Source organism: Urtica dioica, chromosome 10 (assembly GCF_054948205.1).
Source record: "Urtica dioica subsp. dioica isolate 48M chromosome 10, U.dioica_male_clone48M_v1_H2, whole genome shotgun sequence".
NCBI classification, from domain to species: Eukaryota; Viridiplantae; Streptophyta; class Magnoliopsida; order Rosales; family Urticaceae; genus Urtica; species Urtica dioica.
This window is the reverse complement of record NC_142765.1, coordinates 24,529,353-24,550,293: the sequence shown is the minus strand read 5'-3', so window position 1 is coordinate 24,550,293 and position 20,941 is coordinate 24,529,353. Positions and strand designations below refer to the sequence as shown.

Below are 20,941 nucleotides of genomic sequence, written 5' to 3'. Positions count from 1 at the left end.
AACGCAATAATTAAGTAAAGCAATATACCAAGTCTTGATTAAATATAACAAATTCCCCCTAATCTAGACTTGATTACTGTTGAGTTCTTTGACACCTAACAGTGCACGCATTTCACTGAACTTGACTCTTGCTAATGCCTTGGTTAGAATGTCAGCTCTCTGCTCTTCAGTGCGGACGTGTTTAACGACGATCTGATCCTTCTCCACACACTCACTGATGAAGTGGAAGCGAGTGTCGATATGCTTGCTTCTCCCGTGGAACACCGGATTTTTCACGAGTGTTATGGCTGATTTGTTGTCGACGTAGAGAACGACTTGCTTCGGCTCGCTGCTTGTTATATCGCTCAACAGACCTCTGAGCCATATTGCTTGGCAAGCTGCAGCAGTTGCTGCCATAAACTCAGCTTCGCAAGAGGAGAGCGCCACACTTTTTTGCTTCTGCGACGACCAAGTGATCAGGTTTCCACCCAAGTAGAAAGCTAACCCACTTGTACTTCTTCTGTCGTCCACATCTTCAGCTAGGTTGCTGTCGCTGTACCCGGTTATGACTTCTTCTCTCCCTCCAGTGTAGCGAAGGCCAAACTCCACAGATCCTTTCACATACCTCAGGATATGTTTGACAGCTTGGAAGTGCGAACTCATTGGTTTCTCCATGTACCTGCTCACCATGCCCACTGAAAACGCCAAATCAGGTCGAGTGTGAGTTAAATACCTCAGGCTGCCAATTATTTTCCTGTACTCTGTCGCATCTACCGGCTCGCCTTCGCCATCTTTTCCAAGTTTGAGCTTCGAGTCCATTGGATACTTGGTGGGATTGCAATCTTCCATTCCGGACTGTAGCAGAATTCTTTTGGCGTACGATGCTTGCTTCAAGGTGATTGCGCCTTCCTTTTGCTCCACCTCAACTCCGAGATAGTAGGAGAGAAGTCCGAGGTCGCTCATTTCGAACTCTCTCATCATCTGCTGCTTGAAGTCGTTCACCTCCTTTTCACTTGTGCCAGTCACAATCAGATCGTCGACGTAGACACCAACCAATAATTTTCCGACTCCGCTGGACCTCTTGTACACCGCATGTTCATACGGGCACTTCTCGAACCCGAGGCTCACCAGACTTTTATCCAACCGGATATTCCAAGCTCTTGGTGCTTGGCGCAGCCCGTACAACGCCTTAGATAACTTGTACACTTTTCTCTCTTGATTCTTTATGGCGAAGCCCTCCGGCTGTGCGACGTACACCTCTTCTTCGAGATCGCCATTCAAAAAGGCAGATTTGACGTCGAGATGGTGCACAGGCCAACCGCGTTGAGCTGCGAGGGATAAAAGCAACCTGACCGTCTCGAGCCTCGTTACGGGTGCAAAAACTTCTTCGTAATCGATGCCTTGCTGCTGCACATAGCCCTTTGCGACGAGTCTGGCTTTGTGCTTGATCACTCTTCCTTCGGGATCCTTTTTCAGTTTGTAGACCCACTTCAACCCGATGGACTTGTGGCCACATGGGAGATCGGTGAGTTCCCAAGTCTTGTTCTTCTCAATCGCGTCGAGCTCATGTTCCATTGCTGTCTGCCACTCTTTCTCCTTGACCGCCTCATGGAATGACGCTGGCTCCTCTGCTGCAAGTAGGTACAGCTCGTCCGAACACTGCACTTCTTCCGTCTCGGCATATATGTCATCGAGGGGACGATATTTTCTTGAACTCTCATCGGTCGACGAACTCGAGATACTACTTGATGTGGCCGATTTGGTTGGTGACGAGGATGCAACGGCTGCCTGCCATGATGCTGGTGTTGATGGAGTTGCTGCTTGTTGTGGCACATTCGTCGCAGCACTCGCCATACCATCCGAGTATGTCGCGTCACCTCTTGTGCCTTGCTCTCCGGAGGCCTCTTCAACTATAAATGACCCTTCATGGGAGTTGTAGAGTCGGTGAGCTTTGCATCCTTCCTCCGCCCCGAGATACACCACATCTTTACTGCGATCGTCAAGCTTCTTGGTTTGCACGCTTGGCACATTCATATGCCCTACACAACCGAACACTCTCAAGTGCTCCAAGTGTGGCTTCTTTCCGCTCCATGCCTCGAACGGGGTGGTGTTGGCGAGTGATTTGGTTGACACACGGTTAAGTATGTACACCGAGTGCCGTACAGCCTCTCCCCACATTTCTCTGGGCATATTCATACTTTTCAGCAAGCTTCTCGCCATCGTGACCACAGTGCGATTTCTTCGTTCCACGACACCGTTTTGCTGAGGCGTGTATGGTGCCGTGAGATGACGCTTGATACCTTCAGCCTCACAAAACTCGGTGAATTCTCGTGATAAAAATTCGCCTCCACGATCAGTCCTCAAGGTCTTCACCTTATGCCCACTTTGGTTCTCAACCGAGGCCTTGAACTTCTTGAAGGCACCGAAGGCATCGTCTTTTTGCTTTAACATGTACACCCACATCATTCTACTGTGATCATCAACAATGATGAGAAAGTACCTATTTCCGGCACATGTTTGTGGGGTTATGGGGCCGCACAAGTCAGCGTGAACCAGCTGTAGCGGTTGATCTGCCCGGAATGTGGTGTGACTTGGAAATGGAGCCCGAGCTTGTTTGGAGACTAGACAGCCTTCACATAGTTGGGTTGGATGGACTATTTTTGGCAATCCTTCCACCATGCACTTCTCACTCATCTCCTTGAGTGCCTGGAAATTTACGTGGCCGAGTCGTGCATGCCAAAGCCAAGCCGGGTCAGCGATGCTCGCAGCGAGGCACACCGGCTGGCATGTCTTGAGCAGCACTTTGTATAGGCGATTCGGTGACCTCTTCACCTTCATGAGTAGCTTTCCCAACCTGTCGTGTATCCACAGAAAATTGCCCTCCAAAACGATTCGGTTGCCGTCTTCCGACAGCTGACCGAGGCTGATAATATTACTACACAAACTTGGGATAAAGTATACCTCAGATAACACTCGCTGCTCGTCATTCTTGCACTTTAGAAGGATTGATCCTTTTCCCTTGATCTGTACGGTAGACCCATCGCCAAATTTTACGCTCCCTTGAATGCTCTCGTCCAGATCCTTGAACTTGGATCGCACACCGGTCATGTGATTGCTGGCACCATTGTCAAGATACCAAACATTTGACTCGACGTGGCTCGATTCGTCACTGCGCAGCTGCGGAACAACCTTCTCTTCGTTCAGCAAGATCATGTTCCGTGTCTCCGTCGCACACGCTGATAAAAGAAGCGCCGGCTCGTCATCTTGAGCGCAAGTGAGGTTGGCCTCCTCCTCTCGATCCCGACGGGGTTTACGGCACTCTGCTGCGTAGTGTCCGTAAATGTTGCAGTTGTAGCACTTTACTTTGCTCTTGTCGCGGTTGCCGCCGGAGCCTCGACCTGCTTCCCATGCTTGGCGTGCCGAGTTGCTGTTGTCTTTCCCTCCTTTGCCACGTCCGCGGCCTCGTCCACGTGAGTTGTCACCACCACGACCGTCGCTGCTGTTCCGGACTTTGTTCTTGGGGCTCGAAGAGGACTCTCCGCCGCTGCTCTTCTTCTGTCGCGCCACCCACTCCGAGTGCGTGAGCAGCAAGTGCTCCTCCTCCTTATTGCCGTAGCCCCGAAGTCTCTCCTCATGGGCTTTGAGGCGGCCAACTACTTCTTCCACGGTCATGGTCTTGAAATCGCCGAATTGCTCGATCGATGTTACGATCTGCAAATGTCTTGGCGGGACAGCTCGAAGGAACTTCTTGACGATGCTGGCCTCCTCGACCTTGTCGCCCAACGCTCGGATGCCATTGACTATCGTCGTCAGCTTCATGGCGAAGTCGTCCACCGACTCACCATCTTTCATACGGAGCAACTCGAACTCTGTCTTCAAGGATTGCGCCTTCGCTTCCTTGACACGCTCTGCTCCCATATGCATCGTCTTGAGCATTTCCCACGTCTCCTTAGCCGAGTCCTTTTCAGCCAGCGTTAAGAGAACGTCCTCCGAGACTCCTTGATAGATGGCTGCGAGAGCCATTCTATCCTTGCGGGCGTCAACGTCGTCGGACTCGATGGCTTCCCACACCCCTTGAGCCTGCAAATTGACCCGCATCTTCATCGACCACGCGGCGTAGTTGCTCCGTGTGAGCAACGGATAGTGCAGCGTCACACTGCCCTCCTTCCCGCTCTTCTCCGCCGTCACCTCTCCTCCGACGAACCGGCTCGGTGATGGCATCTGTTTCGGCATCTTTGGCTCTGATACCACGTGTTGGTTTTAGCCCCTGAATCAAAAACACCAAAACAGAAATAGAGAAAGAGAACTTTGCTGAGAAATAAAAAAAAACAAGTCTGGGAAAGTTTTTATTTCTTCCTGAGTTCAGCAATTACACAAACACTTGGTGTGCCTTTTTATAACAACGTAGTAAGCTCAGATCCTATAATTACTCATCTGCCTATCACCAAGTCTACGATCCTACAAATACTCCAACGTTATTTGACTACCCAACATAATAATAAACAGTCAAAACGCAATAATTAAGTAAAGCAATATACCAAGTCTTGATTAAATATAACAACGTGGTGATTGTAAAATATTCAACGTTTGAATGAGTTTAGTAAAATAGCTAATTTTATTTACGTGACAATTCAAGCAAAATTTCAATATCAATTGTAACCTTGAACCATCTTTTAATTTTATTTTTTTTTAAAGACTTTTTTTATTTGTAACTAACATGTGGAAAAAAATTCCATATATACCTATGATAAGTTGTTTTAGGAGATATTGTTTAGTAATTTTTTTTTTTAGTACTATCGGATCTTTAATATCGACTATGCTCTCTCTCTAAAAATTTGTCTCAGCTTCGATAGTACTTTCAGAGAAAGTCAAGCTTCGAAACCCGATTACAACAAAGACCTATAGCTGATTATCCTGATCTCACAAAGATCACTGAGCCATGTCATCAAGAGTCTACATCTACGAGTCTATTTGATCAAACATATTTTGTCATAACCTCTGAAGATCAAGATACTTCCAAGACTGTCAGACTTTCAAGTAGAGCTGTTAAAACCCCTACATGTTACATGTCTGCAAGACTTTCCCTGTATTCTAATCAACAAGCATGAGACAAAGCTCACTTATCTTTTTATGTTTTCTGTAGAATATGAGCTGCAATAATAATATCATCAAGCATCTAAATTTCCTCATTGACAATCTGCAATAAAAGAGGAAATAGAAGTCATGCATGATAATAATACATCGAGTATTGTTTCTTTGCCTGCAGATAAGAAAGTAATCAGATGTAGATGGATCTATAAGTATAAATACAATTATGATGGCATACTTTCAAGGCGAAAAGCTAGATTTGTTGATAAAGGACACAATCAATATTAAGTATTGGATTATTTAGATATTTTCTCGCCGGTGACTAAACTTAATCACAATCAAATTGCTTTTAGCTTTAACAGCTGCAAATCAGTGGCACCTTGTTTAATACCGCTTTTTTTATTATTATTAATATTTATATTTAATTATGTCGGAACGGAAACAGTTACTTTTTCGATAGGTTTCCGCAGATAATCAAACCTTGGTTATAAATTATAATATAAGAAACGTCTCCGTATTATTCATTCAAAACACTTTTAAAAATTAGTTACTAAATAACACTAATTAATATTAACTATTATTATTTTAAACAAAATCCCAGAAAAATACGGAGCACAATGAAAATCACGAGCGTTTATATATTGAAAAACTAAAATTGAAGATCATGAAATAAAATCTGGCTTGTTGGAGTACACTTTTTGTTGTGTCCCCCTCAAACAAATTCGTCGACAAACCAATGAGCTTATTGCAAAGATCACTTGGTGATTATTTTCCGTTCATTTTTCAAGCTCTCGAAGTAAGAACTTTGAAAACCACATATACGAACATAAACCGAAAGAAAAGAAAACCCTCAAAAGAGCAAGGTCCTAAATACATACTAAATAATGGGTGGGAATCAAGTACAAGCCGATGCACCAAAGTTGGGCAACACCACGAATTTGATGGACCTCGGAGCGATTTTGATGGGAGATTTGTCGTCCACCGATGCCGGTTTCAACTCCGGAATCTCGTTTTCGCTCGTCACTCCCAACGGATTTCCATTCAGAAGCATTGTCCTGCTTTTCAAGTCTCCGTTTTTGGGGCTCAATCCGTACTCTTCTCTAGAGTTTTGACCTCCGTTCGTGCTGATCACGAACTCGCTTTGCTTGCTCAGGTTTATCAAAAGTAGAGTCACACCACCACGCTTCAACAAAACAAAAAAAGTGAGAGAGAAAGAGATTAGAATTAAGTATAAAAATGAAAAGAAAAAAAATATATAAAACTATTCCCTAAATAAGGTTTCCATAATTAGTTACATGAACAAATCACGAGCATTTTGACCCGAATAAGAGCATAAGGATAAGGGTGAGTTTGAGTCGCGAAAAAAAAAAAAAAAGTATGGTAGTGTGTTTACTAGATAGTCACTAGTTTAGTATTCCCTTGCATAATATTTACTATTTTTTTCGTTGATAAACTATCTGATTCTATGAATCCTACAGAATAAGAGACTAGTCACTAGTCCCTTGCATAATACTACTATTTCTTTGATTAAAAAACTATCTGATTAATTAACGTAAGCTTACTCTTTCTTTAGAGCAATGAGCATAAGTTCGTAGGAACGGCGAGCCAGTGCTCTCAACGGCCAAAACTTTCTCTCCCATCAGTTGACTCCACAGAAGGGCACTAATAACCAAGTTAAAAGTCAAACACGACACAAGTTAGGTCAACTCATATCATAAAAGAATAACGTGGTTCTTTAAACCAATTTGACTAATAATTAAGCAACCTATAGTAATCGGGGTTGGGTAGGAAGGTATTTTTGTCAATGAGACCGTAATTGCCTCCGATCAAAGACTGCCTGCAATACACCTTCGAATTGTACTTCGCCGACATTCCCAGCTGATCCAAGTACCTTATAATTAAATCAAGATTATTAGTGCACTAATTATTTGGTGACGTCATATTGATTCTCGAGCGACATAGAAAGACGGAATATATAATAGGGTAATTTAGCAAAATAGCCAACTTAAACATTAATAATTGCTAAATAGACAAGGTTTGTTAAATATTATGTAAATAACTAATTTTATATATTTAAAAGCATAAATGATACCCGAATGTATAAGTTGTTAGAAGGAGTTCTATTATAAATATCCGATAATCAAATGAATATCTTGAAAAGTATATCAATGATAACGAGTTAATCCTGAAATGACATTATGTATAACTATTTATTTAATATTTACCAAACTTTGACTATTTAGTAATATCAACTGTTTAAGTTGGTTATTTTTCAAATTATATAATACCAGAAGCTGTCGACAAAGGCGTCGGAAACGTTGGGTCCGCCGCTATTGTAGGCCCCGCCGGACTCTCCGACCCAGGCCGAAGCCCAAGGCCCGTATCGCCGGACGGTCCGGTCCAAATCGGCGAACGTGGCGGCGGTCTTGTTGAGATAATCCGGGCTCACGATCTTTCCGACGAGAGAAGGATCGTCGCCGGGGCCGAGATCGTACAAATGGTGGGAGAGAACATCGACGACGCCGGAGCCGGTGAGCCTCAGAAACTGCAAGAGCTCGGCGAACCATTTCTCCTCGTAGAACCCTCCGGGGGCGACGAGGAGGGGCTTTTGGGCGGCCTCGCCGGAGTAGACAGAGTCGATGACGGAGCGGAGAGCCAAGAGGTCTCGGGCGTATTGTCGGGCTCGGAGCCTGGCCTCGACTCCGCGGCCGCAGAGCTCGTTCCCGAGCTCCCACGAGTCCACCGGATAGCCCTTCGAGTAAGTGTAGTTGATGAAATCCCGGGCGTTGCGTGGGTCCCACTCGCCTTCCCACACTGTCGTCGCCGTCGTCGTCTTCTCCGACTTTCGCTTTCCGTGCAAAGCGTTCAGCCCGAACGTCACCACCGAGCTGTCGTGCAAAGAATTTTTTTTTTTTTTTAGTTCTTTATTTAGAAGAAAAACGAAATTAAATAATTTATTTATAATTTTAAAAAATAAAAAATTAATAGTTGGCGACTGTTTTACAATAAAATAGAAAATGTAGGTATAGACGAAATACCATACATATAATAGTGTTTATGAATTATGATTAGTTGCTCTAAATATAGAAATGAATAATAAAGGATCTTTATATAACCTATTTAAACTAATTAATTAGCAAAAATTAATAAGGATCTATAAATAGAAATACTATACTTGAAACTAATTATTTTAAAGAAAAATAAAATATAATTTCAAAATTTTAGCAAAATAGCTAAGATTACGTTTCATTTTGTCATTAAAATTTCTGACGATTTATATCAAAAAAAAAAAACAAAAAAAATTAGTCACTATAATATTTACATATACAATTAGACTATTTCAGTAATATCTGATAACTTCATTTGTGGTTATGGAATAAATACTGACCCGGTGTATTGGAAGAAGTGGTTGAGTTGGTCCCATCTCGAGGTGTTGAGACATCCGCCGGAGAATCCGAAAAGCCCGTCTTCCGTCCTTTGGAAGGGACGGCACGAATCTTTTGTGGGTCCCACTCCGTACACCAATTGGTCTTGCAAAGACCCTCCCATTCGAATCCTCAACGCATTCAGACCTTTTTTTTTCAATTATTAATACATCAGAACTACAATATTTAAAAAAAGTACTGATATTGAACGTATGTGTACCTTTGACCGCCTTGATTAGTAGAGGGTTCGACAAATCCTGAACAATTCGAAAACATACATAAATATTTGTAATGGAAATGGAAATGAATATACGAGTAGATATACATAGATAAAAGAAAATAATATATATATATATATATATATATATATATATATATATATATACCAAGTTCATGGCGGAGGAAAAGCCCCAGGGACAGTGGTTGTAATTGCACTTGTCGTGTGGCCACAGATCCACCGTTGCGCAGATGAAATTCTTATCCACTTCGCCGGCGACTCTCGTCCCATCGACGGAGATTTTGGCGCCGGCGACGGTGTCAGTTTTTCCGGCGGCCGAGCAAGCCAACGTCGCTAATACGAAGAAAAACAAGTAGTGGTACTCCATATTTTTGTACGTATCTTATACTTATTACGAACGTACACTATTATAAAGCAAGATATAATGTTTGGCAGTGCTTATATAGCCTGCTTTTAGCTCCTTTTAAAAGCAATTTAAAAGTAACATTTAAAAGCTCGGATTTGTAGCTTTTGAGATAACCGCTTTTTTTTTCTTTTACTTTTAATACAATTACATATATCCTCATAAATTGATATAAACTATCTGCTATCATTTCTCTAACAAAATGTATCTGTTCAACAATCAAATAAACGTATTTATTTACTGTACAAATATATCACACTCATTCTGGATAACGTACTCCGCAAAAAACCAGCAATTACAATAAATAAATTAAGAAAAAAAAAATTATATGCGTATATCTTTAACTTTCAACAGAGCCAAACGAATTTGTCGTATGATAATCAACCGATAAACAACCTAACTCGCAGACGCTAAAATATATAAATATGTTTTTATGAAATATACAAATAAATTCGTTGATTTGGTCGTAATTCAACGCAATTAATTAGGAGTCAACAACATTAGTAAAAGAAATGTAGATACGAACGAACCTGGGAGAGTCCAAAGAACTAAGGCACATCCATATACTCAATTACAAAATATACCTAGAAACCATCTCCTATAATTTCTCTATATATATAACTACAATAAAATTAAATAAATGTATTTACATAATTAAGTGTATAAATTTCACACTCAATCTCTGGAGAACGTATTCCACAGGAAAAACAGCAACTATAATTAAAAAAAAATTGAGAAAAATTCTCTGCGTATGGTTCTAGAGAGAGAACGAAGTCTGAAAGCTTGAAATAAAAAAGGAATTAATTTTTTTTAAAAAATCTGCTTATATCAAGAGGTGTTAAATTAAACCTTTATCTTACATGTCTGGGTTTTGAATCATTGTAGGGAATCATAATTTCAGTTGATCATAAAAAATCCCCGATTTGCCTTCGAGTTCAAAGTACTAAGGATCGAAATACTGTTACCGTTATCGTTGTGAGGTTCAGAATTTACTGGTAACCACTGGTATCCGAAAGGAATACCGTGGAAAACAGAAAAGGAAAAGGAAAAGAAAAAATACAAAATCAAAATAATGATGATATTCATGTTAAAAATCAACTAATTATACATAACATTTCATATTCTACAACTAATTTAACAAAAAAAAAATCAAAAACACATTCAAATCTAAATCCTATTTTCTAATGTAACTAAAAACTTGAAAAAAAATTGGATATACAAACACCAATTAAAGTTTAAACACAATAATTTAGTTAGAAACTAAGAATTTGAACTAAATCATAAAAAACTAACGACAAATTTTGTGATGAACACTAAATATTATCAGATTTTAAGAATTGTCGGTATTTGATCACTTACCGATAAATTTTCGTCGGAATGCGTGAAAATTTGCCTAAAGACAACCGCAGTTTTCTCGGAATCCAAGAAAAAGTGGAAAGTGAACGTTTTTGTACATACTAGTACCGGAACTTTGAAAAAACAGTTTCCGGACTGGTTTTCGTCCGGTTTCCCAGGAATTTCAAACCTTGGTTCAAACTGAGATATGTTTAGTTGGTGTGTCGGCAATAAAAAATAACTATGGTATTACAAACTAACTATAGTTAAGTTTAGTTGATCTTTTGCTAAAATGATACAATATTTGAGGTTTTGAAGTATTTTTAAATTTTATCAGATTACATCATTACAGCACAAACCAATTTTTTAAGTACTATATATTTATTTTAAATTCTCATCTTATGTATAAACAAACGTAGTTACTAATATAACTTCTTAAAAAAAAGTTTTGTACCTTTCTGAAATTTGAAAATTTGCTTATATATATTTTATGTACACAGATGGATGAAAATCATGATACACGGTCGTGAAATAAAGAGTCATGGGACAAAGATGCGGTTGATATCTTATGCGACGTTTGTATTGCGGATATTGAAGTCGAAAATCGACAGGGAACAGCTTTCATCAAGTTAGGATGGGAGAACATGGCGAAAAATATTTCTCAGAAACACAAAGAGTATACGATAAACTCCAATTGAAAAATAAGTTGGATTTATTGAAAGGTGAATGAAAATTTTGGAAGCAATTGATCGAAAAAGAAAACTAGTCTCGAGTGAAATTATAAGAATGATACCTCGATGCAAGTGAAACAAATACACTTGCAAACTTAAATGTTACATTATAACTATATAACCCAATTTTTCTTTTTAGGAGGAGAAAAAATTCGTAAAGAAGATATTTCTACCGAGTTGGAAGATAAACTAGATATGAAGTTCAAGATATATTTTTGACAATGTGACTAATTATTTTTGTTAAAATATTAAAATTTTGACTATTTCATTAATTAATTAGTTTCAAATACTATTTTATATAATATTTACTTCTTATTTTTATTTTTTATTTTATTTATGAAAAGTTTCGTTTTGTTGGACCCGCATGAAAGGGCATGAAAGAAACATAAATGTCGTTTGTTTAGGTAAAAATGGAGAACGACGAGGACATGGTCGAAAACCTCCATTTTCCCGCTCGTCATCATTTCGTTTCAAATATTTCTCTCTGATACTCCCAAAAAGCTCAACAATGGAGATCACCGACCAGCAGAGGCAACGAGCTGAAGCCAACCGCCTCGCAGCCCTGGCAAAGCGCGAAGCGAGACTCCGATCTTCCAACGCTCCACAACTGCCCCAATTAAAACCTAACCCTAATCGAGTTGTTCCTTCTTCCGTCGAAGAACCCGCGACCAAGTTCCGAGCCAGGCTTGAAATTTCATCTCCCGATTCCTTCGCCATCACTCCGGTGTCTCTGCGAGGGTTTCCATTTCCCGGCCAAGACCAATGCTTGCGCGTATTGGAAGATTGCCTCTCGAATGTGAGTTTACTTATTGGGGGTCATATAGAACTTGAAATCCGTGTACGTTTAAAATTGAGCTTCTGTAGTAAAAGAGTGTATAAATGTATAAAGGCGAACCTGAATTGGGGTTCTGTGATTTTTGACATCCCTCAGGTGATGCCATCGCACTACACCCAAAATCTCGGGGGTCGAAAGGCCTGCGTATACAAGGTGAGGGACTACAGTGCGGTCACGAAGGCTCTGAAGGGAAACAAAAGCGTTGAGATTGAGGACATACCTTGGGGAACACTCAACGTCATCGAGAGGCTTTCCCATTCCTCAGAAGTCGATAGGTGGATCCCTTTCCGGCCCGAACACCTCTCCGACGAGAAGGTCGATGAGACGATCGAGAAGCTTCCGAGGTCGCTTTTAGAAGTTCTCTTGCCTTTTCAGCTCGACGGCCTTAGGTACGGGCTGCGGCGAGGCGGTCGGTGTCTCATTGCGGATGAAATGGGACTAGGAAAAACACTGCAGGTAATCAGTTCGGCTGTGTATGTATTCATTCTTTTGATATTTCATGACCCGCGAATGTATCGTTGGACTCTTGAATGTTTTCGCTTGTCTCGGTTGCCTTGACAGTCCGCGCATTTTTTTCCATCTCAGGCTATTGCGATTGCGTGCACTTTCTTGAATGAAGGCCCCGTGCTCGTTGTTTGCCCGGCGATTTTACGTTTTTCATGGGCAGAAGAATTTGAGCGTTGGGTTCCATCTCTATTGCCTTCTGATATCCATCTCGGTAACACTTGAATTTATATATTTATAAATATATATGTAATTCTTTTTCTGGAAGGGTATTTTCATTCTATTTCATTGCAGATTCCTTCCCGATAGTTCTCTCTTTCATATATTGTTTCTGTGTAGTAAAACCGCAAATGATTATTTTCTTGTCCTCTCGGAATTCAGTTTTTGGTCATCAAAATAACCCCGCTCACTTGAAGAGTTGTCCTAAAGTAGTGGTCATCTCTTATACAATGCTTTACCGCTTGAGGAAGAGTATGCTTGAACGAGACTGGGCTCTTTTGATAGTCGACGAGTCTCACCACATACGATGCACGAAAAAAGCATCAGAACCAGGAGAGGTATAATACACATGAAATTTGTATATGAATGTTTATGGAGGTATAACTCGTCGTTTTTTTTTTTATTATTATTAAGAATGGACAACTAATGAGTTCATTGAGCTACAATGTGACACGAAAGGCGATCTCAGAAAATGCTGTTCTGATATCTTGCTGTCTTTATCCTAACCAAAACTAATTCTATAATTTTTACCCACATCAACCACAACCTAACACAGTTACGTTTTCTTTATTGTGTTATCAATGCTTTAATCTGTTGCTGTACGCATCGTAATAAAATCAAATCTGCTGAATAACATACATGCTTAAAACTCTCTAGCCTGATTGTTTTTATATTCTCGATCGCCTTTCGTTTTTATGATAATATTACCATCTTTTCAAAACAACCAACTTTTGTCATCTAATTTCTGATCGTGTTCGTTAACAGACTAAAGCTGTTATTGACATGGCAACTAAGGTCAAGCATGTGGTTCTACTTTCAGGGACTCCTTCTTTGTCAAGGTTGTTGAATCTTCATGCACAAAAAGTAACATATTTTTGTTCTAATAAATGCTCTCTACTGCTGGTATTTTAGGTTCTATTCAACAGTTATTTTCTCTTAGCTTTCATGTTTATTTTGGTTTGTTTCCTAGGTGACCTTAGGCCTTTCGACATATTTCATCAGATAAACATGTTATGGCAAGTTTCTTCTCTCCTCTACCTTTTTTTTTTTTTTTTTTTTACTTATTTACTATTTTGTCTCCAATCTTATTTCCCTTGATTTTTTTTATAGGCCTGGCTTATTAGGAAAGAACAAATATGAATTTGCAAAAACATACTGCGACTCCAAAGTTTACCAAGGTGTGGATGGGAACACTTACCAGGTACTTTGGACTGAACTAACTTAAGTCATAAATTGCTTTGAACTTTCCAGTAATGAAAAGAGTTCTGCTATTGCATCGCTGTTGGATGTGGAAGATTTTCGGTTTGTTGTTGATTGCTATAGTTTGTCCTCAAATTTTTGTCTGCCTATCCCATTGGTATTTAAGAATGTGGACATTGTGTTGGTCAAAATATGTCATATATGCAATTCGTCCACTTGCATGGCTGTTGATACAAGGTATAACTAGAAGGCTTAGTTCGAGTGGTCTTAAAATGTGGGATTAAATTCCTAGGTACCTACAAACTACAAAGAATATATTTGAGTTTCGTAGTCTTAAAATTTGTTGTGTTTGGCAGGTGGAGAACATAAAAAGAAAAGAAAAGAACAGGAAGAAGAATAAAAGAATGAACTTTGGCTGCTTTCTATCATATATTATATTCTCCTAAATTGACATGAATACGCTCATCGTGGTGCTGCAGGATTTCTCAAAGGGAATTCGTTTAGAGGAGTTGAATGTGTTACTAAAGCAGACTGTAATGGTATGCATTGCCTAAATGTTTTGAAAACTACAAAATTTACATGCAATTTTTTTTTTAATTAATTTTTTATAACAAAAATGGAGTTGAAAACATTTAACTTTACTATGTTGAAAGAGTTTCTAGAAACACATCGAGAAGTAAGATAAATTATGTCGGTAATTCGTTTCAGTAAGTAACTGGGTCGTAAAGCTGTGTAATTATGTAAATAAGCTACTATTTATTTGTATCACAAAATAGCTAGAAGCTGTTAGTACTTCTATCACCTCAAAAAAGAAAAAAAAAAGGTTAAGCTTCTTGCGTACCCTAGAGCTTCTGTTTTGCATTCTTTGTCAAGATTTTAACCTATCTTATTTGCACATAAATTTAATGACCTGTGTGATGTTTGCATTGCACGCTATACCAATATCGATATAGTGACCTGAATAATTACACTATAATTGTTTGTTCTAGATTAGGCGTTTGAAGGAGCACGTCATGCTTCAGTTGCCACCCAAGCGAAGGCAAATTATTAGAGTTTTTCTGAAGAGAGCTGATGTAGTTGCTGCAAAAGCCGCTGTTGGACAGAGAGCTGGCGAAATAAGCGACTCTGAAGACGTAGATGAGTCTGATGGTATGTTGCGTTCATAATCTTTTGAAGGTTGCGTTTTTTTTTTTCATCATTGTGTTTTTTCATTCAACACTCTTTGTACTAATTTCCTGAGTCAATAGTTACTAAACTTAATGTTTTCTAGTAGAAGAAACTTAGTATTATACATGAATAAAATTGTGCTTGGCAGATGGTGAGGCTTGCAGTACTTCAGGGAAGCTTTCCGAGCAAGAAGTTGGTATTGCGAAGCTCTCTGGCTTTCGGGAATGGCTTTCCATTCATCCAGTCATTGCCGAGTCAGATGGTGCAACAGATTTGGATTCCAGTTCCACTTGTCGTAAAATGATCATTTTTGCCCATCATCATAGAGTACTTAACGGTTTGCAGGTAACTTTGTAACTTTTTCGATGTGGGGCACAAATGTATAAGAGGTCCATTTCTGTCAATGTTAGTCTATTTTTCACTCATTTCTTTAGAGTATGTTGTAACATCTTGCCATTATGCATGTTTAAGCCTGAATTCTCGGCAAGGCTTCTTCCAAGATCAGAAACATCAAGGGATGTGAAGATTTTGATGAATCCTCTGTTTTTCATATTTTACGCAGTATCACTTAAGTTCATCAATATCTTATGTTGATTGGCGATTTCATGTTGCTTGAACTAGGACAAGCTGCATTGTGGATTGTCCCTTTTATCAATCGTTCATCTAATAGATTTCTGAACAAACCTTCCCTTTTTATGTGGAAAAGGCCTGTGATATTTGGATTATATTCAATTAATATTTTTAAAATTTAAAATGATCCTTTTCAAGTCCCTTTACTCTACAATTGAGTCAGCCAAGGCTAGCTATTATTCTCGTATAGGTCCAATAAAATTCTAGATTTTTGCTGGTTTTTGAAGCAAATTTTAACATTTTCTTGTAATTCAGGAATTCATCAGTGAAAAAGGGATTGGTTTTGTACGCATTGACGGAACCACGCTTGCTAGAGATAGGCAGTCAGCCGTGTTATCATTCCAATCATCAACTGATGTAATAATCTGATTTCTTCCTAATTGTGCTTCATTTATTAATCCCTTCTATGGCACTGCCTCAAGAAGTTAGGGATTTATAGTCATTTGGTTTTGTTGTTCCACCATTTCGTTCATAAAATTTTCCTAATGCTGACATCTTTGAACTAGATTACAATTGCAATAATTGGTATCACTGCTGGCGGTGTTGGATTGGATTTCTCATCAGCACAACATGTTGTGTTCTTGGAGCTTCCTCAGTCACCAGCGCTGATGCTTCAGGTAAACATAGAAAAGGAATTAAATTATTTGCCAAAATCAACACAACTTTAAAAGACGAGAATAGTCGACCCACTTCCAAACTCAAATATTTGTCTCTTTCCCGGAAAAAAAAAAAAAAAAAAAAAAGCAAAACCGGATAAGGAGTCAACAGCAATTGATGAGCTCCCACGATCTGAACTTGTGTCTCTACCAAAGTCAAAGACTTCCATTCCGCTGAACCAAAAGCCAAATCTCCCTTGTCCTAGATCATTTTTTTAATTAACTGTGTGGCGTGCACCTGGACACAAAATTACACCACAAAAGTATCGGTCCTAGAGATCAGAGTTACACGTTGATGAAGCCGTTTTCTAGTAAAATCTTATTATGTTATTTCCTTGTCTTTTATTTGTTTTATACATATGCTTCTTCTGTACTCATTTTGGAAAGGCTGAGGATAGAGCTCACAGACGAGGGCAAAAGAATGCAGTAAACATCTACATATTCTGTGCAAAGGTTCTTGTTTCTTTCATTATCATGGATTTACGCGCCTTTTTTTTTATCCTCTGAAGAGTCTAGTGCTGATAGTTAGTAACACATCTCAGGACACTGTTGACGAGTCTCATTGGCAAAGTTTGAACAAGAGCTTGCGCCGTGTATCATGCACAACTAACGGAAAGTATGATGCACTACAAGAAATAGAGGTTGTTTCTCCATCTTTATATGTGTTTATTTAGCATTTCATTGCTTTCTTTGAGCTCCGAACTTCATTCAAATTTTGCTTGAATTAATACACAGCTTAATCGTCTGAGGCCCTCATGGAAACTTTTTCACTTTTAATCTTGTTCGATTATTGCCAATGTTTGTTTGAATATTTTGATAGCTTATTTTTGCTCTACGTTACATATTGATGTATCGGCGTACGATTCAGTACTACATGTGTTCTGAAAGATTTAACATGCTTTTGGAATACTAGGTTGAAGGCATTTCTTTCCTTGAGTCATGTGAAACGGGAATTCTCAAGGACAAGATTAAGAATCCGGAAAACACAGAGCATGGTGAGCTTGCTACTCCCTCTAGCTTGAATGATACAACCCCCGGATCACATGATGAGGTGGCGGATGAAGAGCATGTAGAACTAGAGTCTCGAGAAAAGTGTAGCATAGGCAGCATTTTATCCGAAACAGAAAGGTGTCATATTGAGGTAAAGGTTACATCTTGGGTAGTTTCGTTCTCCACATTCTTCACTCCGTTCGTTTTTTTTTTTATTACTATTGAACATGTGGCCATTTTTTTGGTTGAATATAATTCGTCTGTGTGCCGGTGCACACCGATCTCCATGTGAAACAGGCCGATGTGAAGTCTGGCTTTTCTGTTGACAAGAAGACTGTTTCAGAGGCAGAGTTGGAAGATATCTCCTCCCCAAGTAACAATGAGAAAACTGAAAGATGTGCTTCGAAAATGGACGAGGTTTGTGAAGATCACACTCAGTGTAAAGTTAAAATTCAAGTTATGGAAAGTTCTCGAATTAAGGTTCAACTTCAGATTGAATTGTTTCAACTCTAAATTTAGGATGAAGCATTTTTGCCTGAAAGGGAAGAAGAAGAAGAAGATGGGATTGTAAAAGTGGATGAATGTCTCCGTAACTTGGTGGATTCTTTGCGATTCGAGGTAGAAAAAACTGTTGCTATCACTATTGGAATCCCTTGTGCTATGTTATCCATTTTGATAGTGGTACCTCGTAAATTAAGCCACAGTATTAACTGGAAAAGAAGAAAAAAATAATTTTATAATTGGCCTTTACAGTACACGTACTGTTTTAAGTCTTGTAATTCGGTTTAGATAAATGTCTGGTAACATTTTGTCAGATGTTACATAGCCTACCATTTTCAATATATTAAACTCATAATAAACAGTGATCGAAGAGAGGATTTACAATTAATATAAGGCTTTTTTGGATTACTGCGTGGCTTCATAAATAAAAATAAATAAATAAATAAAAAAACCCATTTTCACAGCTTTTGATCTCTGATTCAGTCAGGGACTGGGCGTCGAGACTTGATGGCTTTGTTTATTGAGATTCTTTTCCAACTGTCCATTAAAAAAAAATAGATATAGCTGCAGTGATTGGAATTATTAGATGATAGCCAAGTAATACTTTGATTCACGTGCTTTCAGGTGAGCCAATACACTGCTAGGATTCACCTGTACTCTTGCATTCCGGGGGAAGACACAAGACCGAAGCCACTATTTGTGAATTTTCGACCAGAGGAACTCGAGCCTGTAGGCTCTCTTGTTCCTGAAAAGCCCACGAGTTCAGAGTCTATCAAGGATGACCCGTCGTATAGGTCCGCTGTTTTAGCATTCAGCAAGGAGTGGGATAATCTGAGACCCGTCGAGCGAAGAAAGTTAATCGGAAAACCATTGCAACTTCCCTTGGCCGTTGAGCTATGCTTTTTAAACGAAGGCATCAACCACAAGAATGGGGTATATGCATATTCCTCTCATTCTTGTAATTAACACAAAACTAGAATTAGTGACTAAGTATAGTTGCTCTATATCAGGGGTTGCTAAAGGTTGGAAGCAAGCGCCGCCGTACACCGTTGGATGAGATCAGCCAAGCTCTTCCAGTGGATGCTGTGTGGAAAAGTATTCGTCTACGCAGTGGAAGTAGGAAAAAAGAGAATGAATACACGCAGGGTTGGAGCTCAACCGATGAACCACTCTGTAAACTGTGTCAGTCACCGTGCAAGTAAGTCTCAGCTATCCTTTCTCTATTACGGTTATTTGGGTCGGACTGAAACTTGTTTCCCTTTCAGGAGTAGCAATGCAAAATCACCGGAATTTTTCGAGGACCTTTTCTGTAAACTCGAATGCTATGAAGAATATCGCATAAGAACTAGTAGCAGATCTCTTCGTCAGGTCAGGATAACACAAATCACGCGACACGCTATATATCTATTTCTCGAGATATTCTAGGAGTTTCATCATAGCTTGATATCGCCAGGAACTTTTTCAACTCGAGCATGGCGTTTGTACAAATTGTCAATTGGACTGTCATAAACTTGTGGCGTACCTAAGACCTTTATCTTCGGCCAAGCGAAGAGCGCATATTGAAAAAGTTGCCCCAGGAATAGCGATCCAGAAGAAGTTGTAAGTTACCTCCTTGAAATTGAGTATTTTGTACTAATTAATTCTATCCTGATTGACATTATACTGTAATTTATTGGTACTAGACCCTTGAAAGATCACATGAAGATGCATTTTATCTCGTCTTAAATGTAAATTTGGGAGACAAACAAAATCCGAATTTTTTTTAATTTTTTGTAAACCTGAATAGCTACTCAAAATGTAATACATGATGTGCAGGCTTGAGAAGCTTATTAGTGACCCGAGGGAGGGCAATGCGTGGCACGCAGACCACATTGTTCCCGTGTACAGAGGTGGAGGTGAGATACAATGCAACCTTAATTTATTTTTTATTATTTTTTTTTAATATAAATTTTCATATAGTCTTCAGTTGGTATATATAGACTTTGATTATAATCTTGTGTAGGCGAGTGCAATCTTGAGAACATGAGGACACTTTGTGTGGCCTGTCATTCTGACGTCACAAAGGCACAAAGCAACGAGCGGCGTGTCGAGAGAGCCAAGGCCAAGAAACAACTCAAGGACTTTATGAATGGCCTCAAACAGGACCGTGATAATCAACAAACAGACACTAGTGTCAAGGTCTCTCTCTCTCTCATTTTTATTTTTGTCGCCGACCGAATTAAAGCAATCACGACTTTACATTGTTGTTACGTGTCCGATTTTAGATCCCGGAGAGTTCGGCGACGCAGGATGTGATAGAGGATATGCTTTCAATTGTGGTTCCAGGGAGTGCTTATGCGTTTGGAAGTGTTAATTGCGATAAAACCGGGGATTGCAGTGCTAGCACGGATATTCCTGTATTCAAAACCACAAATGAACTCTAATATCATGTGTTGTGATTGTTCATGAGCAAATATATAAAATTTACATTTTTTTTTGTAATCATTCATGAGCATGTAGATGCAATGTGTAGATCTTGGTTGAGCTAATAGTAGAAATAGCTGGATCATTAGTTTTCATTAGAAAGCTTTTGGTTCGTTGCAATTCCAAACCCAGTGTCCAGGTCAACCAGAAAAAGAACCAACTACTTTGTCCATTGACCTTCACAACCCCGTCTATTTTTGTTTTAATTCCTCGAACCAACTTTTCTACGTCCCACGAAATACAAAGACTGTTCTTTAATTAAGTATTTTAGAATAAAATATTTAAATCTTTATATTCAATTTTTAATTTACACAATCATATGAAAAATAAATATACAATTTATACATTAGGTACAAAATTGTAACTGTGAATTGTAATTCAGATCAATTTTAAAATTATTAAGAACTTGAGTATTAAAGTGTATATATGGATAGTGGTGATCTATATTTAGATCACCACTATTCCATGATGCAAATATGAAAAATGCATCTCCATTTTCATCATGGTTGATATAAAATCTCCGAACTTTGATGCATTATGCATCCTTGTTGGAGATGGTTTAAATCGTTTCTAGAGA

General features: G+C 39.1%; 2 protein-coding genes across 2 annotated transcripts; one reads left to right on the top strand and one right to left on the bottom strand.

The window, feature by feature from the left end:
• Window positions 1–5,802: 5,802 nt before the first annotated feature.
• LOC149384352 (heparanase-like protein 1) lies at window positions 5,803–9,097 on the bottom strand. The gene is made up of 7 exons (XM_089628025.1): window positions 8,879–9,097; window positions 8,713–8,749; window positions 8,456–8,639; window positions 7,356–7,955; window positions 6,833–6,958; window positions 6,630–6,729; window positions 5,803–6,250 (listed from the first exon to the last, which is right to left on the bottom strand). The coding sequence occupies exons 1-7, from the start codon at window positions 9,095–9,097 to the stop codon at window positions 5,963–5,965; spliced, it is 1,554 nt and encodes a 517-aa protein (XP_089484151.1). The 3' UTR covers window positions 5,803–5,962.
• A 2,561-nt stretch (window positions 9,098–11,658) lies between these two features.
• Window positions 11,659–20,550, top strand: LOC149384351 (SNF2 domain-containing protein / helicase domain-containing protein / HNH endonuclease domain-containing protein). The gene is made up of 24 exons (XM_089629657.1): window positions 11,659–11,995; window positions 12,131–12,490; window positions 12,620–12,752; window positions 12,920–13,095; window positions 13,523–13,596; window positions 13,738–13,773; window positions 13,868–13,958; window positions 14,437–14,496; window positions 14,947–15,106; window positions 15,273–15,469; window positions 16,010–16,111; window positions 16,261–16,371; window positions 16,798–16,863; window positions 16,953–17,051; window positions 17,324–17,551; window positions 17,698–17,817; window positions 17,920–18,018; window positions 18,526–18,834; window positions 18,912–19,099; window positions 19,167–19,269; window positions 19,355–19,500; window positions 19,717–19,796; window positions 19,904–20,079; window positions 20,166–20,550. Exons 1-24 carry the CDS (start codon window positions 11,708–11,710, stop codon window positions 20,322–20,324), a joined length of 3,561 nt encoding a protein of 1,186 aa, XP_089485783.1. The 5' UTR covers window positions 11,659–11,707; the 3' UTR covers window positions 20,325–20,550.
• Window positions 20,551–20,941: the final 391 nt, after the last annotated feature.